This window comes from Hoplias malabaricus, chromosome 9 (assembly GCF_029633855.1).
Source record: "Hoplias malabaricus isolate fHopMal1 chromosome 9, fHopMal1.hap1, whole genome shotgun sequence".
Lineage (NCBI taxonomy): Eukaryota > Metazoa > Chordata > Actinopteri > Characiformes > Erythrinidae > Hoplias > Hoplias malabaricus.
This window is the reverse complement of record NC_089808.1, coordinates 33863198-33887361: the sequence shown is the minus strand read 5'-3', so window position 1 is coordinate 33887361 and position 24164 is coordinate 33863198. Positions and strand designations below refer to the sequence as shown.

General features: G+C 39.2%; 1 protein-coding gene across 2 annotated transcripts in view; it reads right to left on the bottom strand.

The window, feature by feature from the left end:
• Positions 1-24164, bottom strand: part of kirrel1a (kirre like nephrin family adhesion molecule 1a) — a 44372-nt gene that overhangs the window by 8498 nt on the left and 11710 nt on the right. For both annotated transcript variants that reach the window (XM_066680801.1, XM_066680802.1), the window contains exons 2-12: positions 11745-11894; positions 9183-9332; positions 7967-8124; positions 7436-7586; positions 6001-6106; positions 3892-4040; positions 3332-3459; positions 2744-2870; positions 2397-2497; positions 820-1030; positions 236-343 (exon numbers count right to left, since the gene is read on the bottom strand). In XM_066680801.1, the coding sequence (XP_066536898.1) occupies positions 236-343; positions 820-1030; positions 2397-2497; positions 2744-2870; positions 3332-3459; positions 3892-4040; positions 6001-6106; positions 7436-7586; positions 7967-8124; positions 9183-9332; positions 11745-11894 (1539 nt within the window). The remainder of the gene's footprint in view (positions 1-235; positions 344-819; positions 1031-2396; positions 2498-2743; positions 2871-3331; positions 3460-3891; positions 4041-6000; positions 6107-7435; positions 7587-7966; positions 8125-9182; positions 9333-11744; positions 11895-24164) is intronic.

The following is a 24164-nucleotide window of genomic DNA, read 5'->3' as shown; positions in this document are numbered from 1 at the left end:
TTCTTCATGAAACCACCAAGTGGCTGGGATGTATTAGGGATTTTGTACTAAACCTCTTTGAAACATGACTTCCTTCATGGGAGTGACCCACTCTATGGAGTAAAACCTATTGTTTCCTTGTTTGGTGGTAAAAATGCTTCTTATTAAAACGTATTGCTCATAATTTTATTAACCCAATGAAATCTACCAGTATTGGAGTGTGTGTGTGTGTGTGTGTGTGTGTGTGTGTACTTACTTCCTTTCCGTTGACGATATAGGAAAAGCACTAATGCCAGAAGACAGAGCAATAGGAAAATGGAGGAGCCCACGGTGCCACCAGCAATGATACCAACTGGAACTATTTCTGTGTGGGAGAGGATATCAGGTCAAAAAACACTCTCTAAACATCCACCTAGATTACTGGTAACTGGTAACAAGTTTTACAATAGCTCTTTAATATCATTTGCACCATGATTTGTTGAAGAAAATGTCTCAAAAACTAAGAGAACATTCACTTTTGACCTGAACCCTTCTGATCTGGAGCCCTCCCAGGCCTTTAAAGATGACACTTCTCATATGACTCTTCTTAATGTGCCACTTCAACAAATGCCTTGAACTAAGTAATATAATTCATACATAATTCACGTATGTGTGTATTAGCAGAAAAATAACAGTGAATAGTAAAAAAAATGAAGCTATGATTTACTTAAAATAACAAATACAGTGACTGTGTAAATACATGACAAACATCTTTGAAAGATGAAGAAAATGAGACATATGGTGCATTTTGTTATCACATGTAATCACTGCTGGACAAAACCCAACAAAGAAAAAACGTACCAGTCTCCTCTAGAGTGATGATCATGGTCCCTGCGCCGAAAGTATTCCATGCTGTACAGTTGTAAGTGGATTGGAAATCCGACTCTATCACGTTGTTGATGGTCAGTGTGGACAGCACTGCTCCTCCGTCAGGTTTACTTTGTTCTACCGTGTAACGCTCGGGCAGAGTTCCCTTCTCCTTCTCCCACACGTTCTCCTTCCAGGCCCACACCTCACACACACACACACACACACACACATGACCAATCAATGATAAATCAAAACCATGTTACAGCTGTTTGTTTCCACCCCTATATTGAGTACTTCATGCAGCCTTTTGTTGCAGTCTAAAAGATACTGTAACTATTTTCTTCAGACTGATGCGCTCTGATTTGCTCACACGCCAGCCATACTGCCCTCTTTATCTGGAGAACAAGCTGATCTACAGTGGCAGTCCTGACATGAAGTTTCAATCTAAACGCTATCAATTATTTGTGATGTATCAAGCTCAATCCACTGAACTTGCTTATTCTGAGCTGAACTGGCTGATTTTAAAATGAAACTACTTTAACTACGCACTGACCCTTAGTGCCATCACAAAAAAAGGAATCCCCCTCCAATCTTCAAAGTTAATACTGCATGAATAATGTTTATGCTTTAAAATTCATCCACTGCTTACATATTGATGTAAAAAAACGGCCTTTTATCTGGTACCTGTCCCCGCAACCCCCTCTGCACCCACTAGTAGCTAATGCCCTTTCTATTCTGTGACAAAGAAGCTTGAAAATGGTGAGAAAGCATCACACTTGCTCCTTTTAAAACTCCACCGAAAAGCACTGTATTATTCATACTGAACTATGAGCATATTTAAAAATGCATAACTCCACATGTTCGCTATAAGCCTCCATTTACTGCACAAACGGCAAGTACACGAGGGCCAGGCATGCAGGGAACAAGTGCCCCGTTCCCATATTTCATATTTCATAAATCACCTTCTGAAGCTGCATTAGGGCCCAGGCTGCTCGTCATTCCACATTACACTCATCCACAGACTGAGGAGAGGCTAAATGTGGAGAGAGCTGAGCTAAGGCCTTTCAGTCAACTTCAGCCACAGAGAGCACCAGTTTTCTTTGCTGTTTGCTGAAGTCTAGTTTCATTACTTTCACACATTTTTAATGTGATTCAGATGGACGTTTTGAACTTCCTGCTTCTAAAACTGGAAGCACCATTCTCAGCTCTCCTCAGGCCAGCCTTCCACACACTAATGTTATTTAAAAGTTTTAGAGGGCTTACTTGGAACTAGGGCCTAAGGAAACTCAAGTTGTGGATTTATCAGATGAGTAATATCCTTGTGATTATGAATGTAATTCTTTTCTTAAACTAGCTGCATGCCGGGTTAACTGTTCAGCCCTAGTTACCCATGTTTCAGAAGTAGTATTCTGCAACCGTTAAATCTCTTCACAGTGGTGGTGATATTGGACTGTCATCTGAAGCTACATGAAGCCTGAGCCTTTGTTTTTCAATTTTGATAGTTTCAAAGGCTCTAAAATGGTCCATCAGCATAAAATATTACCCCATTCTTATGACATGAGACTTACTATCTTGTCTGGTGGAGGAGTGCTGGCAATGTAGCACTTCACCTCCCCTTTCTCTCCTCTCACTGCGTACTGCACAGGCTCACTAGAGATGATGGGGGGACCTGCAAACACATATTACGCCTAATCAGACCTCAATGAACTTATTATAAAATCACTTTTTTTCTAATAATCTTAGACATTTTATAAAAAACTCAAATGAAACCAAATAAAGAATAAATGTGTATTAAAATGTCTAGAAAATATTTTTGCTTATTCCCGTTCTGTCAATCAATAAAACATGTTGTGTGACCATGGACAGGCAAACTTGGCCTATCTACATCCAGAGGGTTTCTGGCTTTGTTACTGACCGTTGACAGTCAGAGTGACCTCTGTTTCTCCCACTCCAATCCTGGGTACTATGGCCTTACAGACGTACTGACCGGCATCAGCTTGGCTCACAGACTTCAGATATAGCTGGTTATTATTACTCAGAACCTGTGGACGCACAGAGGGAGGGAGGGGTGCAGATGTTAAAAAAAAAATAATTTACCAGGGTAAAAGCCACTATGACGTAGCACCATTTCAACCTCAACAACATGCAGTGAATGACAGAAGAACTGTAACAATAAACCATGGGCAGACAGCATTCAGAGAGAGAGAAAGAGAGAGAGAGAGAGAAGAGAGAGAAAGAGAGAGAGCATACACACCATGATGGGGAGGAAAAATTTATTTCAGGAGCACAGAACAAAAACAAAAAAATCAACAAAGCGAACATTCAGCTCAGAAAAGTAGTCAGAGAGTTGAAGAGCAATACAATTCAGAGAATGCCTTTGCAAAAGTGGTAAACTGAAAACTAAATCAGATGAGAGGAAGAGAGGGAGGGAGAGTGTGGGAGAGGGCAGGAGAGAGACAAAGGCACAGACAGTGAGAAATGAAGATTTTTTTGCATTGCACACCATGCTAGAGCCCTTTTTGGTCCATGTGAGAGTGAGAGGGGGATTCCCAGCCCACTTGCAGTTCAAAGTAACATCAGACCCCATGTCCACAGTCACGGGCTTGGGCTCCACCACCAGGATTGGACCAACTATGAAGAAAGAAAGTAAAGAGAGAGGATTGTAAAGCAGTGAATCCTACTTCAGTCAAATAAGTCATATCTTTACTTCTTACGAAGATCGTAAAATCTAATTTAGAGAAATTCTGGAGCTCTTCTATCGACTCATTCTTCATTAAACAATGGCACAATTTAAAGGACAGCAGCTGTGGTCAAACGATGTAGAAGAATCCAATTAATTACAAGGGAATAAATGTGTAAGAGAGAACTCATATGTTTCCGTTTAAATTAGGAGTCACAATTATTGTCTATAGATATACATAATCCCATTTCATAAAGCACCCCAGACTTTCAGCCAAAAGCAGTGAGCTAAAATAGACTTCTGAATATTCAGTATATTTAAAGGTCAAATAAGATTATAAATATGTAAGATAAGGTTAGATTTAACAAGCTGTTCCTCCTTACAATGGACGTCCACCAGTATGCTGACGTTGGTGCTCCCCACGGCATTAAACACTTGGCAGGACACTGGTTCAGTGAAGAAGGAGTGGTCAGCCTTAGTGACAAACACACTCTCCCTTGCCCCCTGGATGACCACACCGCCTTTAGCCCATCTGCCACAGAGAGAAGAGTGCCTTTAGAAGGGTACACTGCTGAAGAAATGGTATGCGAGTACATACAGTTTTCTGACACTTCACACGACTCTGCTGCTGGAGAAAACCAGCTATTTTGAGTTGCTGTTGTTTCACTTTGAGCTGCTTTCATCAGGACTCACCACAGCCGACCAACCAATTCACACAGTCAACTTGGCACACATTTTATGCCAGATGCCCTTCCATTCCAATAAGCTTTGGGACCAGCATTAACAACATACTGACCAGCACAGTCCCCTGAGGCTGAGTGACGGACAGGGAGAGAAAAAAGCAAACTCCACGCAGACACTGACCCAAGGCAAGTACCAAATCCCTGACCCCCAAGCCCCGGAGCTGTGCAGAAGTGACATAAACATCACACCACCAGCCGCCCTTCTTCTATTCTGATTATGTTCTGTAACACTTCCTGGAATTTGTAAAATCAGATATTTCTTATCATTGATGCCAGGAGGGAACCCTGCATCTATAAAGGATAATGTTAGAAGAGAAGAAATAAAACCCTGTTCATTTGTATACAACTGAGTGAAACAAGATTTTACCCCAAAGTCATTCAGACTATTTCAGTGGCTCTGTTCATCATGAAATTTTAGCACAGTATAAGTATTTATACTTATATTTATATAATTATACAGGGGGTCCTCGACTTATGACGTTGATCCGTTTCTACGTCGCGTCGTAAACCGATTTTCGGTGTAAGTCGGAACATACTTACATACTGTACGTAAATAACATACTGTAAGCACTTATCCTATCCCAACACCTATCCTCCTCGGTCCCGAGCCGCGTAACCGTGTATTCTTCCGCCGCGCACACCAAACACCAAGTTCGCGTTATGACGTTTATGACACAAAACCACTTAAGTCGAAACAAGGCTTTATACAGTAAATGGGAGGTGTCGTAACCACGAAACATCGTAACTCGGGACTGACGTAACCCGAGGACCTCCTGTATTTTTTTGCATTTATTCCTTATAGATTTCAAATATATTAGATTTATCCATTAATATTCATCTTACAGCACAGTTTCAAAAGTTATAAATTAGACACGTCAAAACAGTATAAGTAGCATGTGTTATGTACAAATCAGTGGTGGACAAAGTACACAAACCATGTACTTGAGTTAAATTACAGATACTCAAGGTAAAATACTACTCCAGTAAACGTAAAACTCCTTGTTGTAGATCTCCACTTGAGTAAAATTACAAAACTATTTACCTTCAAATGTACTTAAGTATTGAAAGTAAAAGTACCATGACATATTATGGCTCTAATGACCTATTATATTTTTTGTAACACGATTCTTGCTTAACACATTGTAGGTAAAAAGCATCACTCTTAGTTCCTCAGTCTTTTAACAGAATGTCATTTTTTTCCCTGTTAATTAATAAATACATTTTCTAAATATGATGTATTTTGTTTTAAATATAAAACCAGAAGATAATGTTCACTTCTTCCTAATAAAATGCTAAAGTTGTGTTTCAGTGCAGATTTTGTCAGGACATTTACATTTATATACATACAAAAAACTATTATACATGTATTATTTAATTCTATGGATGTAACTCATTAAATGACAACCCAAATTGCTTTGTAGTCCCTGAATTAACTACACTATGTATCACAGAGCAGGTCCCCTACATGGAGACAGCCATGTTTCAGTACAAAATCCTTGATACATCCAGTCGAATACAGATATCAATACAGTCGCTGTGTCATAATGTGAAGAATAGTCATTGTACAAAGTGCCTGGTTGATTCTTTAAAGAAAAAGACCTTAAAATGCACCCTCTATTAATTTGGTCTCTGTTGTGAATATTTGCAGCAGATTTCATTTTAAAAATGAACAGAATAAAAATTTGAAGGAAGAGTGACATTTGGGACACTATAAAAAGCCTTCACAAAACAAAGGTGAGAGACTCATACTTATATCCCATGATGGGGGGGTTGGCAGTGGCTTGGCAGGTGAAGGTCACTCTCTCTCCCTCCAGGACAGAGCGAGGCTCAATGGACAACACCACCACAGGAGGGTCTGAAAAGGGAAAATAATGCTATCTGCATTACGAATATAATAATGACCACCACTGAACACATAATTGACTAGGAACCAGGAAAGATATAAAGCTATAAGTGAACATATGGAATACAAGGAACTCTGTTTGAACTGGAGAGCTGCAGTAATCTCTAAGTGCACTGCTGTGTACGACTGCTATTAGTGTAAAAGGCCTCCCACACTGATGGATGGACAGTGGTCATGCTTAGTCCATTCGGCAAAGATAGTAGAATGCAGAGCTTTTTAGCGTGGTAGTCTTAAATGTACAAAAAAGGCTCAGAATACAGAAAATGTACAATGGTTCAGAATGGCGTGTCGTATTTAAAAACGGCAGTGCAGTGTTGCAGGGTAGAAATGAAGAAATATAATTTATCAAAGTAGGGAAAGACATGTTCACAGTACACAATACATATGACATTCTGACAAAAAAAGGTACATTTACATACTATTAACAAAACAATTATTAATACACACAAATATTATTCAATACCTCACATACTGTATACACCACACTCTATCTATAAGAGATCTTATACCATACATTAGACTTAGTGTTTACACAGCTGTTCCACTGTAATCATTACAGAATAATTAATTAATTCATTCATCATTTGTAAGCACTTATCCAATTCAGGGTTGTGGTAGGTCCAGGACCTGGAATCACTGGGCGCAAGGCGGGAATACACCGTGGAGGGAGCGCCAGTCCTTCACAGGGCAACACAGACACACACACATTCACTCACACACTCACACCTATGGACACTTTTGAGTCGCCAATCCACCTACCAACGTGTGTTTTTTGGACTGTGGGAGGAAACCGGAGCATCTGGAGGAAACCCACGCGGACACGGGGAGAACACACCAACTCCTCACAGACAGTCACCCGGAGCGGGAATTGAACCCACAACCTCCAGGCCCCTGGAGCTGTGTGACTGCGACACTACCTGCTGCGCCACCGTGCCGCCCCATATATATTATTTAATATATATATTTCCAAATAAAAAGGCATTGTTGTATTGATATTATTTGAACATTTTCAGTTCTTAATCATTTAATCCAAGTAAAAATAGTTACAATTAATCAAAATAAAGTGATAGTTCTCTTATTGAGTTAAGTTGCTTCACTATTCAGAACACATCTGAAACAGATTTACTTCCTGTTTATTGGCGACTTAAGAAACCGTAGCATTACAGTGTTATACCTCAATCATTTTTGTATGCATTCGGACAAAACTCAGTTCTACATGATACACAGTGATTCCAATATGTTGAACAGCATTGTTTCGTATCAGTGTAGGTCTGGACTCACGGTGGACATTGAGTGTGACGGTGGTGCGTTTGCCCGTGGGCAAGGCTGGGTTGGTGGCCACACAGGTAAAGTTTTTTCCAGTGTCTGTGTCCACTGGGAGGATGGGCAGGAAGCTCCTCGTGGTCACACGCTTCCTGTCAGGCAGCACTTCCTGTACACAGAGAGAACAGGGCACACATGAGTCCATCCATCTACATCATTTACAGCTTAACAATTCATCACAAAATTGTATTCATTTTTTTAAAGTGAGCATTTGCTATAAGGGTTGGTACTTATTGGTGTTATATGAAAAGTAATGACATGTGACTTCTATTCCTGCTCATGTATTTTATTCTTCTAAAAGTTAGTTTTATAATTATTAGTCTGTAATACCAAATTACTGTTTCTGAGACATGTGTTTTTCTTAATAGCAGTAATTTTTTGATTTAACATTTGACGACAAATAGGCCTTTATTAAAAATGAACACATAATGATGAGATGGTGCAAAGAATATGTGTGTCTGTGTCAGGTTGTTTGTATGTGTATCCCACCGTTGTGCTGAATGCTCCCTCTATAGGCAGCCCGTCTTTTTGCCATTCTATAGCAGCAGGGGGCTTGGCTCCACGGGACACACAGCTGAGGTTTTGTGGGACCCCTGCAGTGAGGAGGAGCTCTGGGGAGCCCTCAATCACCGGCTCATCAGGAGGAACTACACAACACACACACAGAGAGAACACTTAGAGAAAACACATCCTACATGTGTTTACACCGCATGACCAGCTCTTTTTAAGAGACCGAATGCATGATGCTCTTAATATGGCAATACCAGAAAATGTATATGTATATGTTTAATATTTTGATGCAGTTGTATCTCATTTTAGTGATGTATACACCTTAAAAAACAAACTATACCAATGCTAAAACACAGATAGCTTATTAATTTAGCAGCTTTTTGTCAATGGATGTAATAAATGAATGGGAAATAACTTTGTCAAAGGATGACAATGTGTTATTGATTCTTTAGGTAGATTTAATTCACATGTTATTAGGGCTGGACAATTAATCAAAAATACATTGGAATCGAGATTCGAAACTTCTAATCGACATAATCTTGTCTACATCGATTTTATCAACTATTTTTAACAGTTTTTTTCGTTATTTATTTTTTTATTCTGTTATGTCCCCACTGTACTGCCCCTTTAAAACCACGCTACCAAGTTGTAGTCACATGATTCTGCCCCTGTCTGCCACACGGAAGCAACCTAAATGCAGGGGCCGACCAAGCGACTCCAGCAGTTAGTACCAAAGAAAAACCACAGTGTCTGTGGTTTGGCTGCACTGTGTTTTGACTATAATTAATACGACACTGAACAAAAAGAAGTCAAATGTAAACACTGAGAAAAAAAAGTTTCAGCGACCAAAGCACAATCACACACCAGAAATACACAGCTCCCAGCAACATGAGAAATATATCCCATATTTAATACTGGAGCACATTTACTGTAAAAGCTTCATCACTGAACTATAAGTGTCAAAAATACAAAAACAAAATAATCATTCACTAATCGTAATCGTTGTAAAATGTACAATTAATCGTGATATTAGTTTGTGCTTGACACAACAAAGAGCCACAAATTATAAAAGGCACATGTTGGAAATCATGTATTTTGGAAATTGGTTTGTCACAAACAAGTATACACCCAACCTGCCAGTACTTTAACCACTTTTAATCACACACACGTAACAGAGAGAGAGACACACACTTACTAAGGACAGTGAGTTTTGCTCTGCGAGATCGGAGGGCAGCTTCTGTGGCCTGGCACTCATACAGAGAGTCATCAGACAACTCAGCAGAGGAGATCTCCAGATTGTACTGCCCAATATCCACCATTCGCAACACACGGTACCGCGGCCAGGCTGAAACACAGCGCATACACAGAAAAGTAGCTATTATTAAATGTTATTAAAATACCATTTAAATTTTTATTTTTCTCCATAAAATGCAACTCAGAGATGAATGAATCAGTTTATGAACCTGTACAGAAACTGATGTATTCGTGTCACTAGGTGTCAGTGTAATAGTTAATGTTAAAGTGTAAAGTTTTATAACATGAGGAAGAATAATTAGAGCAAATAATCTAATTTTCCTTTAACCCTACCATGTAGCATTCACGATACCAGACAGTAAATATCCAGGCACAAGACATTTGACACAACCTATCGTAATAATAGGTTGTCATAAAGATGTCCTAAATATAAAAAAATAAATAAAGAAATCAGGCTCATTCCTGAACTAGTATGACCTAGCTTTTCTGAGGTCTGTGAACTAGTAGTAATGGTAAAAGTGTGTTAGTGGAACAATGTAAACTAACACATTGTAAACAGATAATGGAAATACTTCAAAGTCCCTTTGACTGATAGAGACTTACAGATTTTACTGCTTTTACTAAGCATTAATAAGCTGGCAGTCAATGCTAGAATAAACCATACTTATTTTAAAATAGCACTTCTGGAGACTGGATAAAACATTAATCTTTCACCCAAAACTGAAAAAATGTACATTGTACTAGGAGGATGTTATTTAGGGACTTGTTTCTGAACTGATAACAATCTAAATACACTAACCCAGGACTCTCAAGCGGCAAAGCAGTGTTAGACTTATCTTGTGATCAGCTGGAGGGTCGCCCTCCTTCTCCCTGTCAATCAGTATCATGTTAGCCAGAGTGGGCGGCTGATAGCTGACATAGCAGGTCTTGGTAGATGGAACTCTTCTCCAAACTCACTGAACTGTCCAGTGGTGTTGTGTTAACAGCAGTTCAAAAAATAAGTGGTGGTTGGCTTCACATGTCTAGCAGGAAGCATGTGCTTGCTCTCATCTTGCCGGCCTTGTAGCATGGTGTCACTGAGGGGGTGTTAGGTAATGGGTGGAATTCATGACATCTTAACTGTGGACTTTATTAATTTATTCACTCATTGATTGTCTGTAACTGCTTATCCAGTTCAGGGTCGCGGTGGGTCCGGAGCCTACCCGGAATCACTGGGCGCAAGACGGGAACACACCCTGGAGGGGGCGCCAGTCCTAATTTATTTTAGTCATAATTTATTTACGTAGCGCTTGTGGTCTCAAAGCAGCTTTACAGAATTGGTATTGTTTGCCTGCTTACTCGTTCACTTGCAGTAAACTGTGGGTAACCAAAGGATATGAAGGGTACATTAGTTGCACCCTCCAAAATCTCAAGGCTGCATTTTTTGACTGTACTCTGAGGATTCTTCACATTGGCCTTCACAGCCTCCAGTGACATAACAGCCAAGAAATACAGCCCAGCTTGGCTACAGCTTAGGCTTTGGGATGCAGCGGCGTACTTGACACACGCCTGCATGCATGCACACACCCCAGCCATGTATTCTTTGGTCTCCACTAGGTGGCAGAAAAGTGTGTTCTCAAAGGCAGTATAAAATCTAGCAGCGTTATGACATGGGCATTTCTAGTTGCTGCTGCAAGAGAAATGACAGAAATACTGCTGTGGATTACATCATTCTCTCTCTCTTTCTCTCTCATTCTTTTTCCTCCTCTCTGGAAACTGCATGAGTTAGCTGTTTTAGTGTACCGGTGTCTGTGGGTGTTTGTGTACCATGTGCAGTGATTTGTGTCATTGTGTTAACTGTGTATGTGTTCTGATCAAGATGTTCACTGTGGGCATTTTCATCTGAGTGCATGATGACTCTGTATATGTGTGTGTGTGTGTGTGTGTGTGTCTCTAACACGGTGCTCATTCACATGATTCTGTTTAAAAGCCATGGGACAGAGCACTGAAGCATTACAGCAACAATGCTGCATCACAAGCAGAGAGAAAGAGAGAGGGCAAGAGAGATAAGGACAGAAGACAAGCAGAGAGAAAGAGGGAAGAGGGGAAGAGTGAGAAAAAGTGTGAGAGATAGAAAGACTAAACCTGTAAATCTGTAGAGAGGAAGTGAGACACATGAGCAAGGAAAGAGCGAGAGAGAAAGGGAAGATAAGAAGAAAAAGAGAAAGAGAATACACCGAAAAATGGAGAACAAAATAAAAGTAAAAGGAGGTGTAAGAGAAAGACAGACAAATGGAGAAAGAGAACTAAAAAACAAAGAGGAGAGGGAGGAGGGGGGGGGGTCTGTTCTGATGCATTGTTACAGCTACATGTGGTTTAATGTAATGGAATATATTCTAGGGTTGGGGTAAGCCTCCACAAAATATATTTAAGTATATGTAATGGTTTCTGAAAATATTGAGAAAAGACAATGTGTTTGTGTGTGAGGAATTGTTGCGAGTAAAGAGATGGTTATAAGACTAACCCCGTAGGTCTTCTCCGATGCCTAGGGCCAGTCCATCCTTGGTCCACTGCACAATGCCCGAGTAGTTAAAAACCACGCAGGACAGAACCACTCTCTGGCCCAGGACAACTGACTGGTCTGCAGGCTCCTGAGAGAAACGGGCCGTCCACACTGCAACACAAAACCTTACATTAATGCTCCATTTACAACACACACACACAAACACACACTTCAGTATCCAAACATGCTTAAAATGTAGACTCAAAGTACAACATACATTTTTAAGCATGTGAATAATCCAACACCCAGCATTGCATTAACATCTCATCAGCATTCATGCTGTGTTCACTTCAAGGACTCGTGCTGGTGTGTGTGTGTGTTTGTGTGTGTGTGTGTTTCTGTGCTGCTCAGGAAGAAAGCTGTTCTGGATGTATACTATGGAGTTTTTATTTCACTTCAGAAAAGATACATTGACAGATTGGAAAAATACCCCACAATTAAATAAATAAAATTTAATCAATAATTATTAAGGTGTGTATGTCATTATGAATAAATTCTGATCACATGATTCTGTTCGAGCAGTCAGAGAGCATGTCATTTTTCTTCCCATTCTGGGCAGGGCACTATTGTAATAAGCAGGGAATTAAAATGTTCTTTGAGTTTATATATGAATGATAACATGCTTTAATTGTCGTTGAATTATGTATAAGGAAATTGTGTGTTTAACCCCTGCATGCCTGTGAAAACACACACACACACACAGCAGCTGGTAGCCTCCTTGGTGCCCTGGGAGCCATTGGGGTTTAGGTGCCTTGCTCAAGGGCACCTCAGCTATGGAAGTTGAGGGAGAAGACAGCATTGTTCCTTCACTGCCCCCGCCCCCAATTTCCTGGTGGTTGAGGGAACTGAATCGACAACCTTACAATCAAAGACCACTGCACCGTGTTTTAGGTCATCGTGTTTTTATATCATGTAAAATATATAAAATTACTAAAATCAAACGTTGAAAAAAAAAAAAAAAGCTAAAAAAATAGTATTAAAAATGCATGTTCTCTTATTGGCAGAGAAAATGGGGGTGATGTTGTGGTGAGCCAAATTAAACAGCCTTGCTTGTCAACTTTGGTCTGCTCCAGTCTCACACAGAGAACCGTGCTACTTGTGTTGCCAAGGGTCATGTACTGGTGCTAATAAACTATTACTGCTGAAGTATAAACTATAACACATTACTGAAGTGCCAGAAGTGCAGCCGGTCTGAAAGCAGCACAGAGTGAGGAGTGTGGATGTTTCAAGTGCTGGGATGTGGGACTTGTCCCTGGATACTGAATTCCAGGCACATTTCTTCACCCGAAAAATCAGCACGTCCACCTAGGTTACTCCCTCTTTCTAACGGGTAACAAGACATTTGACACTGTATAAAACTTTGGCCTGAAGTCCGAGCGCGCGGCTCACAATGAGAGCTTTCAGTCAAGTTGTGTATCTTTAATTGGACACAAATCAAGAATGTTGTAAATTAAGAAAGGCCAACTCAGATTTTCCCCTCACATTTTTTTTCTTTCTGAAGCTCAAAGCTTTTTTCAGACTTGCTGCTGTCCTGACCCTCATCCTCTTTGTCTTTCTCTCCCTTCTTTCTTTTGCTTTCTTTCTTGCTGGCTTTCAATGAAACGACGTAGAGGATTCCCTGCTGTTATCTCAGAAAGCGAAGGCACTGTGCTTGAAAACAAAGACGGCGCTCCGTCCATTTTATCACACACTTCTTTAGAGTTTCTTGTTCTTCTTCTCTCTTATTATTTTCCTAAACCCATTCCTGCTTTCTATTTCCGTGTCTTGCTCCCTGGTTGGAGGGGGTTTGGAGACGCACTGTCACAACCCATTTATCACATTAAATAGCAGCCCTCCAGCCCTCACTCTCTCCCTCTTCCTCTCCCTCTTTTTTTCTCATCCCTCCAGCATTCCTCTGTAGGTCCCCATCTCACTCACATTCTTAACAACTGGCATATGCCCACTCATCCTCTAGTGACCCAATGTGGCTCTCTCATTCTCTCTCTCTCATGCTACATTTTATAATGATAAACATAATTTGAATAAAGTAATGAAACCAAATAAGTGGAATAAAACACACTAACGACCACAGCACAACACAGCAGACAAATACTCCTCCTGGCAAGAGAGTAAAACTGTACAGCATGAAGAAGAAGTAGTATAAACTGGATGTAAAACGTGCAGGCTAGGATGTATAGTATATAATATATGTATAATAACAGCACGGCTAGACATATACCTCGTGTGCTGTACTGATGATGCCATAAATCTTTTGTCAAGAAATCCCACTCAGATACACCGACTCACCTTATGGCAAATGTGCTCATATGCGTATATAAAATATGCTCATGAATGTAGCACAACAACTAATTTATCACTGCCCCTGAAAATGTAAATCTTCTAAGTTCAGATACTACTGGAAAAACTCAGAAAGATCTTCTTAGGTTTATTTATTCATTCTTTTCATTCTTGAAATGCTTTTTAAAAATGTAAAAAAGCGCTCCCATGATGAAATTTGTTTAATGGTCTGAATCATATTTAAGGCAATGTAGTGTTAATTTAATTCATAGCAAGTGCACACTTGGACTCCACTACTATATTAACCAACAATCCCACAACATGAACACATGGTGTCACTGGGATAAAACAAGGAATTGTGCCTCTGATGAAGCATTGTGCTAAACATATATATTATAACAAGCCAGATGCCTCTTCACACACGTAGCTAATAGTTCCTTCAGGTAATGTCGTAAAGGTTCTTGGTTCCAGTGCATGTGTAAAAAGGTGCTTAAGTTAGGGTATCATAACTGATTAAAAAGGTTTAAAGGACTATGAGAAATGCAATGGTCTACTAAATGGGATTTCAATAAATAATTATTTGAAGCAATGGAATACCTGTGTGCTGGGTCATGTTTATCCATGTTTCACTTTCTGTGAATTAAAAATGTAATATTCTCACAAATTTCCCTTAAGAGTGAATGGATACCATGGATCTAATGTTAGCTAGAGTAGTAAGACTACCTCATTGTTTTTCAAATCCCAGGATGCAATACTGTGATGGGTCTCATAGAAAAATTATATTAAGTAACTGAATCTTAAAGGTTAAGCACCACTTAATGGACCTCCATGAATATTTCACATTATTGTAGTTACTGATATATATAAGTATGAATTAAAATGAAAATAGCAGCTTAATTTGCTTTAAAACAGACAATTTTATTAAATTGACAGAAAAACCCGAGCTCGCTACGGAAATTCTTGAACGCGACCGTGACGTCACTGGTGGACAACAGCTGAACAACGCCGCGGTAAAACACCGTTATGACCGACTGTTATGACAGTATCTAGCTAAATAACCAACATTATTCATGACAATAGCCTAGCAATAAGCTAAACTCAAATGTAGAGGTACCGTTATTCTTGTAAATGTGATCAAAGTCGAACTCGAATTCATCCGACGCTATAAACCTCCGTAATGCAGCTACGTAGCCGAGTATAATCTGAGCCACCGAGTTTAGCGAGTCAAGCTAACGTTAATTAACAGGCGACACAAGTGTCCTTACCCGGTTTACCTCCATGTTACAGAGGCTCTTGAACACCTTTCGTTGGTGTCCTTACATGCCCATATTGTTGGAAAAGCGCCAGTGAAATGAGCTACAGATAACGGAGTGAGCGGATGGTCCTTTCCAAAGTGCCCGTTTAAAGTTGACAAATTTAGTCCATTTCCTGGATATTTTGGGATCTTTGGGCTATTTGTGCACAGATGTCCCACTGTACATTGAATGATTGCAGCCAAAAACAACACACCTTTTCGTCATTTTGCATTAAATTAGGTGCAACTTCTAGAGTTGTTGTCCACCGTCTACGTCACAGGCAAGACGCCTATTAGAGAGCAACGGTTTTTTAAACCTTATTCCTTGAATTAGTAAAAAATAACATGTTTTCTGACTCAATAAACACAAGTTAGGAACTCAAATTCCACTGTATTTATTTGACACTTTCATAGAGCTGGTGCTTAGCCTTTAACAGGCACATAAACACAAATTTAACATGTACACTTCTTTTTGAGAGTCATCCCTGGAATGGAGTTTTCATCATATAGTGCTTACAATCTTCACCTTCAAAACATAATGACCCTTCAAGAGTCTGATACGTCATAAGGACACAAGCATAAATGATCAATGTGTCATTCCCAAGCTACTACCGGTGAACTTAATGTAGCTGTGCATCGGTTGGCAGTGATATCATAGAACCACCGTTGGACTAAATTAAAGTATCACACACCCTCAGCAGTGTTCAACAATCATATATAATTGCCCACCGCTAACTCTGACTTGTTATCATAGTTTTTAAAAGAGAAAATACTGACATTTGTGGGTTTATTTCTCAGACCCCTGATTCACCCTAACTCTGAAAATTGTTAATAGTGGTGTTGAGAAACTAAAAGGTCAACATTGGTTATATTTCATTTTATAATGGGGTAAACAATCAGAGTTTCTGTTACCTGGGTCATGATGTAAATCAATAGACAAAATGTGGGTCAATTGAACATTTTTTTAAAGCCTCTTGTCTAGCCTGTGTTACAGCCATGTTACCTCTTACTTCGTAATCAAGATCTCAACCCATCCTTGGCACCATGCTCAATTCAAGGCCATTCTAGCAAAGTGTAATACAATTGACATACTTGTGCATAGCCAAAATTAAAATTCCAGTGTTAAACTCGCCAAAATTTTGCACATTTTGAGAAGCTAAACAGTTGGATATATGTACATTTTTAACATGATTCAGAATAATAAGTAAAAAAAATGTCATGCCATCAAAGCAAGAGAGAAATGGGTGAAGATAAAAAATGAGAGAGATAGAGATAGATAAAGAGAGAGAGAGAGAGAGAGAGAGAGAGAGAAAGAGAGAGAGAGAAAGTGTTCATTATGTGGGTTATGCTGCAGTGACAAATTTAGAGTGTCCTGATTTTCTTGAGTCACTGATCCCTGGGTACCAGCAGTAGTCCGCTGCATTCTGCCAGTGCCCTGACCGCACAGAGCCATGTTCTCTCTCACACACACATATCCCAACCCAACAGCATTCACACACACCACACCGACCACACTTACACACCACACCAGCGTGAAGCACACATCACTTGACCAATCTGAGAAAACAACCTTTCATCAATGATCACTGAGGCTGGCCTCCACGTCTAATCCACTTCACCAAAATCACTGGTGTGAACCAGAGCTGTAAACCTTGGTTTGACAGTTATACAGCACAGTGTTGCCACACATTCTTCAGAATGGCATTAAAGCGCAAGTGCAGCCTCCATGTTACTGACTATATTATATATATATATATATATATATATATATATATATATATATATATATATATATATATATATATATATATATATATATATATATATATATGTGTGTGTGTTTCATTTCTCATTGGTGGAGGTAAACTGTGAGGGAACTGTATTCCTCAAATCGTTGCCCTTGAATCACTCAGTAGACTTAATGGCGATTCTCCTACACTTTTTGCAGAAGTAGTAGTAGTATTTAAAAAAGGGAGGCACAGACACAGAAGACACACATGAAAGACAAAGGTGAGAAAAGTTTAGGAACTTTGACAAATCAGAGCGCAAAGTGAGTCTTTAATGAGATCACCACTAAATCTCACGAGATGTGTGAGGTTTATGAGCTCTTTCTCCCAAGAGAAAAACCAGAGCAGATAGTTTTATGTTTCCATCTGATCTCATTGCTGTCTAGGAAAGTACAGATTTATTTAGAACATATTTCATTTTGGATTCTTATTTGCCATGGAAAAGCCCATTACAGACATCATCAAGTGTCAACAAGTCCTCCTTTGGGAGCCATTACCATTTAATTAATGATAAAATATGATAAATGCTGAAAATGGGAAACTCAGGCAAAAGTTAAAAATGTGGCCATTGGTAAACGTGCTGTAAATATGCTTACTCGCATCCTACAACAGCTCCTTACAAGTCTCCAAGGAAAGTTTTTCTGGTTTATAACCTAGGGAACCCCTCGAATGGTGTATCTTGATGGCAGAGGGACATAACTACAACAGCTTCCAGGTGGATCTCTTGGGACGACCTGAAGTATTTGTGTTTTTTAGCTGGTGAAGATAGATGTCAGATAGCTGCAAGAAATCCAAACCTCTAATACCATTTACCTACACCAGGGGTCACGAATAGGTGGTCAGAGTCCATAAACAGACGCTGTCCTATCCGGACCTGGACCTGATAAACTATTTAGAGCTGTTTAATTTTCAACAGTGTTTGTTTTAAATGGTGTGCCTTTTCTAGACATTACAGTTCAGTTTTAGTGCTCCAGAAAATTACCAGATTATGCTCATGCGTTTGCATATCACACGTGAGGCTACTCAGCCAGTCAGACCTGTGAATTAAATCGAATGAATGACATGCACAGGGCAGGACTCCAGACATAACTGTCCAGGGCCAACAAAAATAGCACAAGGGGCACGATAAAAGCTCTTTTGGGACGACAGTGTTGTGTGAGGTAAAACCAGAAACTTTAATAAGAAAGGAATGATTAACAGTTGAAATTCTCATAACGCTGAATATAAATTCTGTTTATGGTTAAAGTCCTACCCTTCAGCAATAAGAGCCAATCAGATTGCTGTTAACGGATTAAGTCCTGTCCTTCAGCAATAACAGCCAATCAGATTGCTGGTTATGTAAAAAGCAGTAAAGTCAACTGCAGCTGTAAAAGTCATTAAGGACTTTATTTAAAGTATACATTTTTATTCTAAATCAGTGCTTTATTTGTACATTTTACTTGAAACAAGAAACGGGTATTTTATTTACAGTATCTGCTATTTTTATTATTAATAATATTGAAATACATTGAAATGAAATTGTAATTTGAATTGGCAGTCAGTTGTTAACTATATTAAATGATGCTGAAATATGGCACTGGACTGGACTGAATATGACATATGTTCCGGATCTAGGCTTGGGAAAATACTAAGTTGACCTTAGTAAATTTTAATTAATTACTCCGACCTTCAAATCATCATATAAATCAAATAGATCACTCATTAGATCTGCATAAAAAACTAAAGCTAGTTAGTAAATACCAGGCTTTCTGAAAGTTTGGCATCCATTTTGCTGAAAAAGACATATTTTTAATTTAGTTTAGTTTAGTGACAATAAATTGCATAATATGTTGGCTATAATTATTAACTCATAGCTGTGTGGCTAGTTTGGCTATCAGGACTAGTGCAACTGTGAACAGGATGAAGGGGTTAAAGAAAATTATAGAATGGATAGACCACTACAATAAGTCAGATATTCCAAAAAATTTATTTTTCAAATTATGAAACAACAGTACTGAGAATAGCCTGACAGTATGAGAGATCCTGTACTAAGCCATGAGGGGTCTTGCTTTACGGAGAATACACTGGTTCATTCAAGGACTACGAAGTTGCACTTTATAAAATATAGTCTTATATAATAATTATTCATTCATTCATTCATTATCTGTAAGCGCTTATCTAGTTCAGGGTCGCGGTGGGTCCAGAGCCTACCTGGAATCATTGGGCGCAAGGCGGGAATACACCCTGGAGGGGCGCCAGTCCTACACAGGGCAACACACACTCACACATTCAATCACACCTACAGACACTTTTGAGTCACCAATCCACCTACCAACATGTGTTTTTGGACTGTGGGGGGAAACCGGAGGAAACCCACGCAGACACAGGGAGAACACACCAACTCCTCACAGACAGTCACCTGGAGTGGGAATTGAACCCACAACCTCCAGGCCCCTGGAGCTGTGTGACTGCGACACTACCACCGTGCCGCCCATATAATAAGCACTGTAATAATTAAATTTTTTGGTGGTGAAAATGAAAGATGGCTTCTTTAAATTAGTTTTAATGTCCTATTGTGTGAAAGTTTGTTGTTCTTTTATATTTTCCAAAAAGATCCCTAATTTAAACACATTCAATTTTTTAAACAAACCTGTAAAAGCATGTGATATGAAATTGATGATCACAATACATGACTATCCATGGCCATTAATGTCAACTGATTAAAAAATAAATAAAAAGGTCAGTAAAGATGACTGCATCATATTTGCCAACCCAACCCTGCTGAAGGATTTCCAATCTAAAGTCCATCCAGCTCCACAACAAAAATGAGGTTAATGGTATAAAATATATTACATTTCAACATATTGAAGATTAAAAAAAAGAAAAAAAACTCAAATATTACAAACCACAATTATCAATATCACTTTACTTTTTTTACTATATATTGTTCAAAAATATAATTACTCACAGAAACACTGTAAAAGAAGGAAGGGCGTATTCTTACTTTCGGTGGAACATCTTATAGTACATGTTGTGATTCACTTTATTTCACAATAATGTACTTGTGGCATAGAGAATGAAAAATTGAGGGCAAAACAAATTACAATTATCAAAATACTGCTCAATGAAATCAGAAATAAATACACTCCCAAAATACTACCACAAACATGACACAGAGATAAAGATAAACGGTAAGAACTGAGTACGTCCTTATGAACATCTTAAACTGTTAATATGTTGAGACACAATCAGCAATATCTATCCTAACCAAACCATACATACACTGGATCTGAAGCCATCTAAGTCATTTGACCTCAGATGTGTTGACTGTTATATATTCAATTCCTCAGGCATGTGACAGTTTCTAATTAGCCGGAGTATCAAAGAGAATTTCATCTGATGCATTCCCATCAGTGTCTGGGACTGATCAGAACAGCTTAGTGTTTTCCTGTCCTAGACTTCACAAAGCAGCGCAGGTCCAGGCTGATTTATGGAGAAAATCCAAATAAACTGAAGCATGCCGACTGGAATGACAAGCAAGCAGCATCGCAAAGCTTCAAAGTGGATATATAGGCTAACTATAATTACGCCTGATGATTTCTTCCAAGAACACAGTGCTCAGTTCTGATTAGTTTAGTAGAAATGTCTGGCCTGTTCCCACTTATCCTTGCTGTTATTCTACACAGCTATAAAAATGACCAGATCCACCCCACCCCTTTAAAAGATAAATTCTATAAAAAGATAAATAGATTTATAGATACATTCTAACATGACATGAAATATGTTTTGCATTGGAAAATTCTTGCCAAGGAACTTTAACAAAAATAGAACATGATGATGTTTTGCAGTAAAATATGATGATAACTACAAAGTTGTAAAAGTTTGGGAAGTATATGAGCAAGAAATAGCTTTTTATGTTAAAGGCAGGCAGCACGGTGGCGCAGCAGGTAGTGTCGTAGTCACACAGCTCTAGGGACCTGGAGGTTGTGGGTTTGATTTCTGCTCCGGGTGACTGTCTGTGAGGAGTTGGTGTGTTCTCCCTGTGTCTGCGTGGGTTTCCTCCGGGTGACTGTCTGTGAGGAGTGTGGTGTGTTCTCCCTGTGTCCGCGTGTGTTTCCTCCGGGTGCTCCGGTTTCCTCCCACAGGCCAAAAACACACATTGGTAGGTGGATTGGCGACTCAAAAGTGTCTGTGAGTGTGTGTGTTGCCCTGTGAAGGACTGGCGCCTCCTCCAGGGTGTATTCCCGCCTTGCGGCCAATGATTCCAGGTAGGCTCTGGACCCACCTTGACCCAGATCTGGATAAGCGGTTACAGGTAATGGATGGGTGGATGGATGGATGGATGGATGTTAAAGGCAGTTTACACTGCATTTTAGAGCCTAAAATACTATTTTTTAAAAAATCATATTTTTACAGCTTTTTGCACTTCTCAAAACATAGGAAAAGCACTCCCGTGAAAAAGCAGTTTATACGTATAATTTCACAGTTAAGCCTGAATTCCAACTGTGATCAGTTACAGCATTGTGCACACTAGATCATCGTGCTCAAACTACTAATACACTCTTGCACCTCATAGGAGGAAATACACAGTTAACAACCTGAAATCACACTATGTCAGAGTGTGCTATTTCAAGATAGACTTGTTAATAGCAATGCACCACCTTCCAGTATTTGCCTCCATTGCCACCAGTACAGATACTCTTAAAATGCTGAAACATTTAGGGGACAGACATCAGAAATCAGCTCATGACACAGCTTTGGAAAACAGTTCCCTTTCACAGGGTTTGTACCTCACTGTATGTATTTATTTTAAAGAAATTGCAATGTATTATTATTATAATTTTTTTAATAACACGGTTATAATAACACGGATCAGCAAATCAATTCCGTTCAAACTCAGGTCAGTTACAGCAACAACTTAAACCAAGCATTAGTATCTACTTATCCATATTACATCCTGGGATAGCACCAGTTTCTAAATCCAAATCAATTTCTAGCATGCAAATAACAGTAGGGGCCAGATTTACATTAATTTTCAAGCAGATATTATTTGTTGTAGTCGACTCTGTGAAGTTCTGGTTGAGCAGCTTTGCAGACCTCTCTCTCCAGCGCTGCTGATGTGCCAGACTATGAATATGTACCGGAATGCCACAGAGAGCGAAAAAAGATGATGTCATCCAGAAATAGCCCCCTCCCATGGGAGGAGATAAATTTGGCTTGGCACCACCCACTTCCTCAGGAAAGGGTACAGTCCTTTGTTTAATGTCCTAAGATGCGACTTATCATCAGAAAAGCGTGATTTGAGAAATCAACTGCGTTACTACTCAACTTGCACAAACGTATTCTGTGTTGACATTTACTGACCCTGTCACAACCAATCACATGCCAGTTGATTTAGTGTCTGTTATAATGTCTGTCAGTTCCCTGAGATAGTTGTTGTGGTTGCATTTGTGGAGGGTAGAAACAGTGATCTGGTCTTAACAGAGGGTTTAAAGGTCTTAAGGAATGCTCTTATTAAAACACACTAATGCAAATGAATGCAAATGACTAACATAGGCCTGTTGTTACAATGACTAATGAAGGAGTGTGCTAATTCTACAGCTGCCCTCTCTGGCTAATGCTCAGGACTAGACAGCTGTGTGACTTCATACACTAGCCACTCGTAGACAACAAAGAAGTGTGTCTGGTCAAAGAATACATCACCTGCCTCCGTCAAGACGCTACATGCTATAGCCTGGAGAAACTTACCCCTATTGCCTTAATATAGACACAAATAAATGTGCTAGGCTCAAGTTGTACCCCTTCTAAGATTTCCTTTAACTATTATATCCAGCTGGTCACATTTACAGTTTGTCATTCTTTTTTCCTCCAATGTTCAACACTGTATCGTTTATGATTGAATGTCATAATCAATGTCGCATCACTCGCAGTTATAATTATTTTGTCAATAATTATTGCCCCCTCGTTTATCCCTCATCCATCTCTCATCTCATCTTTCTCTCTCTCCTGCTGTTCACCAGCCAATCCTGCCACTTCACACAACTCGCAGTGTCCCGTCACCATAGCAACAGCTGCCGTATGCAAAAAACTACCCCAAAAGTTTTTTGCTTGTTTGCTGGGTGTCTTTGTGTGTGTGTGTGTGTGTGTGTGTGAGTAAGAGTGCATGTGTGAGTGAGAGCGCATGTCTGTGCTTTTTCTTTTGTTGGACGCTCCCTTGTTCAAGGAAAATGAATTATGCTAATTATGACTCTTCAAGACCTTTGCTCCTTCTTTGCCCCTTTCTGTCAATTGTTTTTTTCCCTCTAGTTTCACCTTTGTCTTTCTTTCTCAACAGCATTGGATTTTCTACTGCAGGACTTACAAATTGTAGGCCACTAGTATCTCTAGCTATTTAATGAGTAACAGGCTAATTTGTTTTTTAAGGCTAAACTATAAAGATATATTTATTAACTATCACTGAATTTAATAATACAGACTACAGCTGCTGGTGTGGACTTCCTCACTTTCAAAGATGGTCTCAAACAAAGTGGGTACTACTAGCTTTAAGAATGATCAATGTGCAAATGCATAGCCATTCAAAAATTCTAAATTACTCTATAGGGCCTATTAAATCTGCTTTGTTTTTTTGATTTTTAATGAATTTATTGTTTCATAATTTGGATTTTTAGGTTTTTAACTCTTTTTCTTTAAACAAAAATATTAATATGGCACATTTGTATCTATAGAAATTGCTGCTGTAAATTAGCATTAGCAAAAAAACTATTTGTATATAACCAACTGTTCGTCCAGTATATTCAAAGCCTAACATGATCTATGACTAATAAACTTTACTAGTCACTGATAAATGCTATAAGGACTCATCCAGCGTACTGTTTACTGTGCTCACTCTGGCCATTGTTCGACACAGAAAGGCTTCACTGACTTTATAAATGTATACAGAAACTCTATTTGGCAAAGTACAGGTGTAAATGTCTTAATGTAAAAGAATGCAGGAGGGTCCAAACCACCAAATAAGTGGACGGAGACAGTCTGTTTGTAAACGAA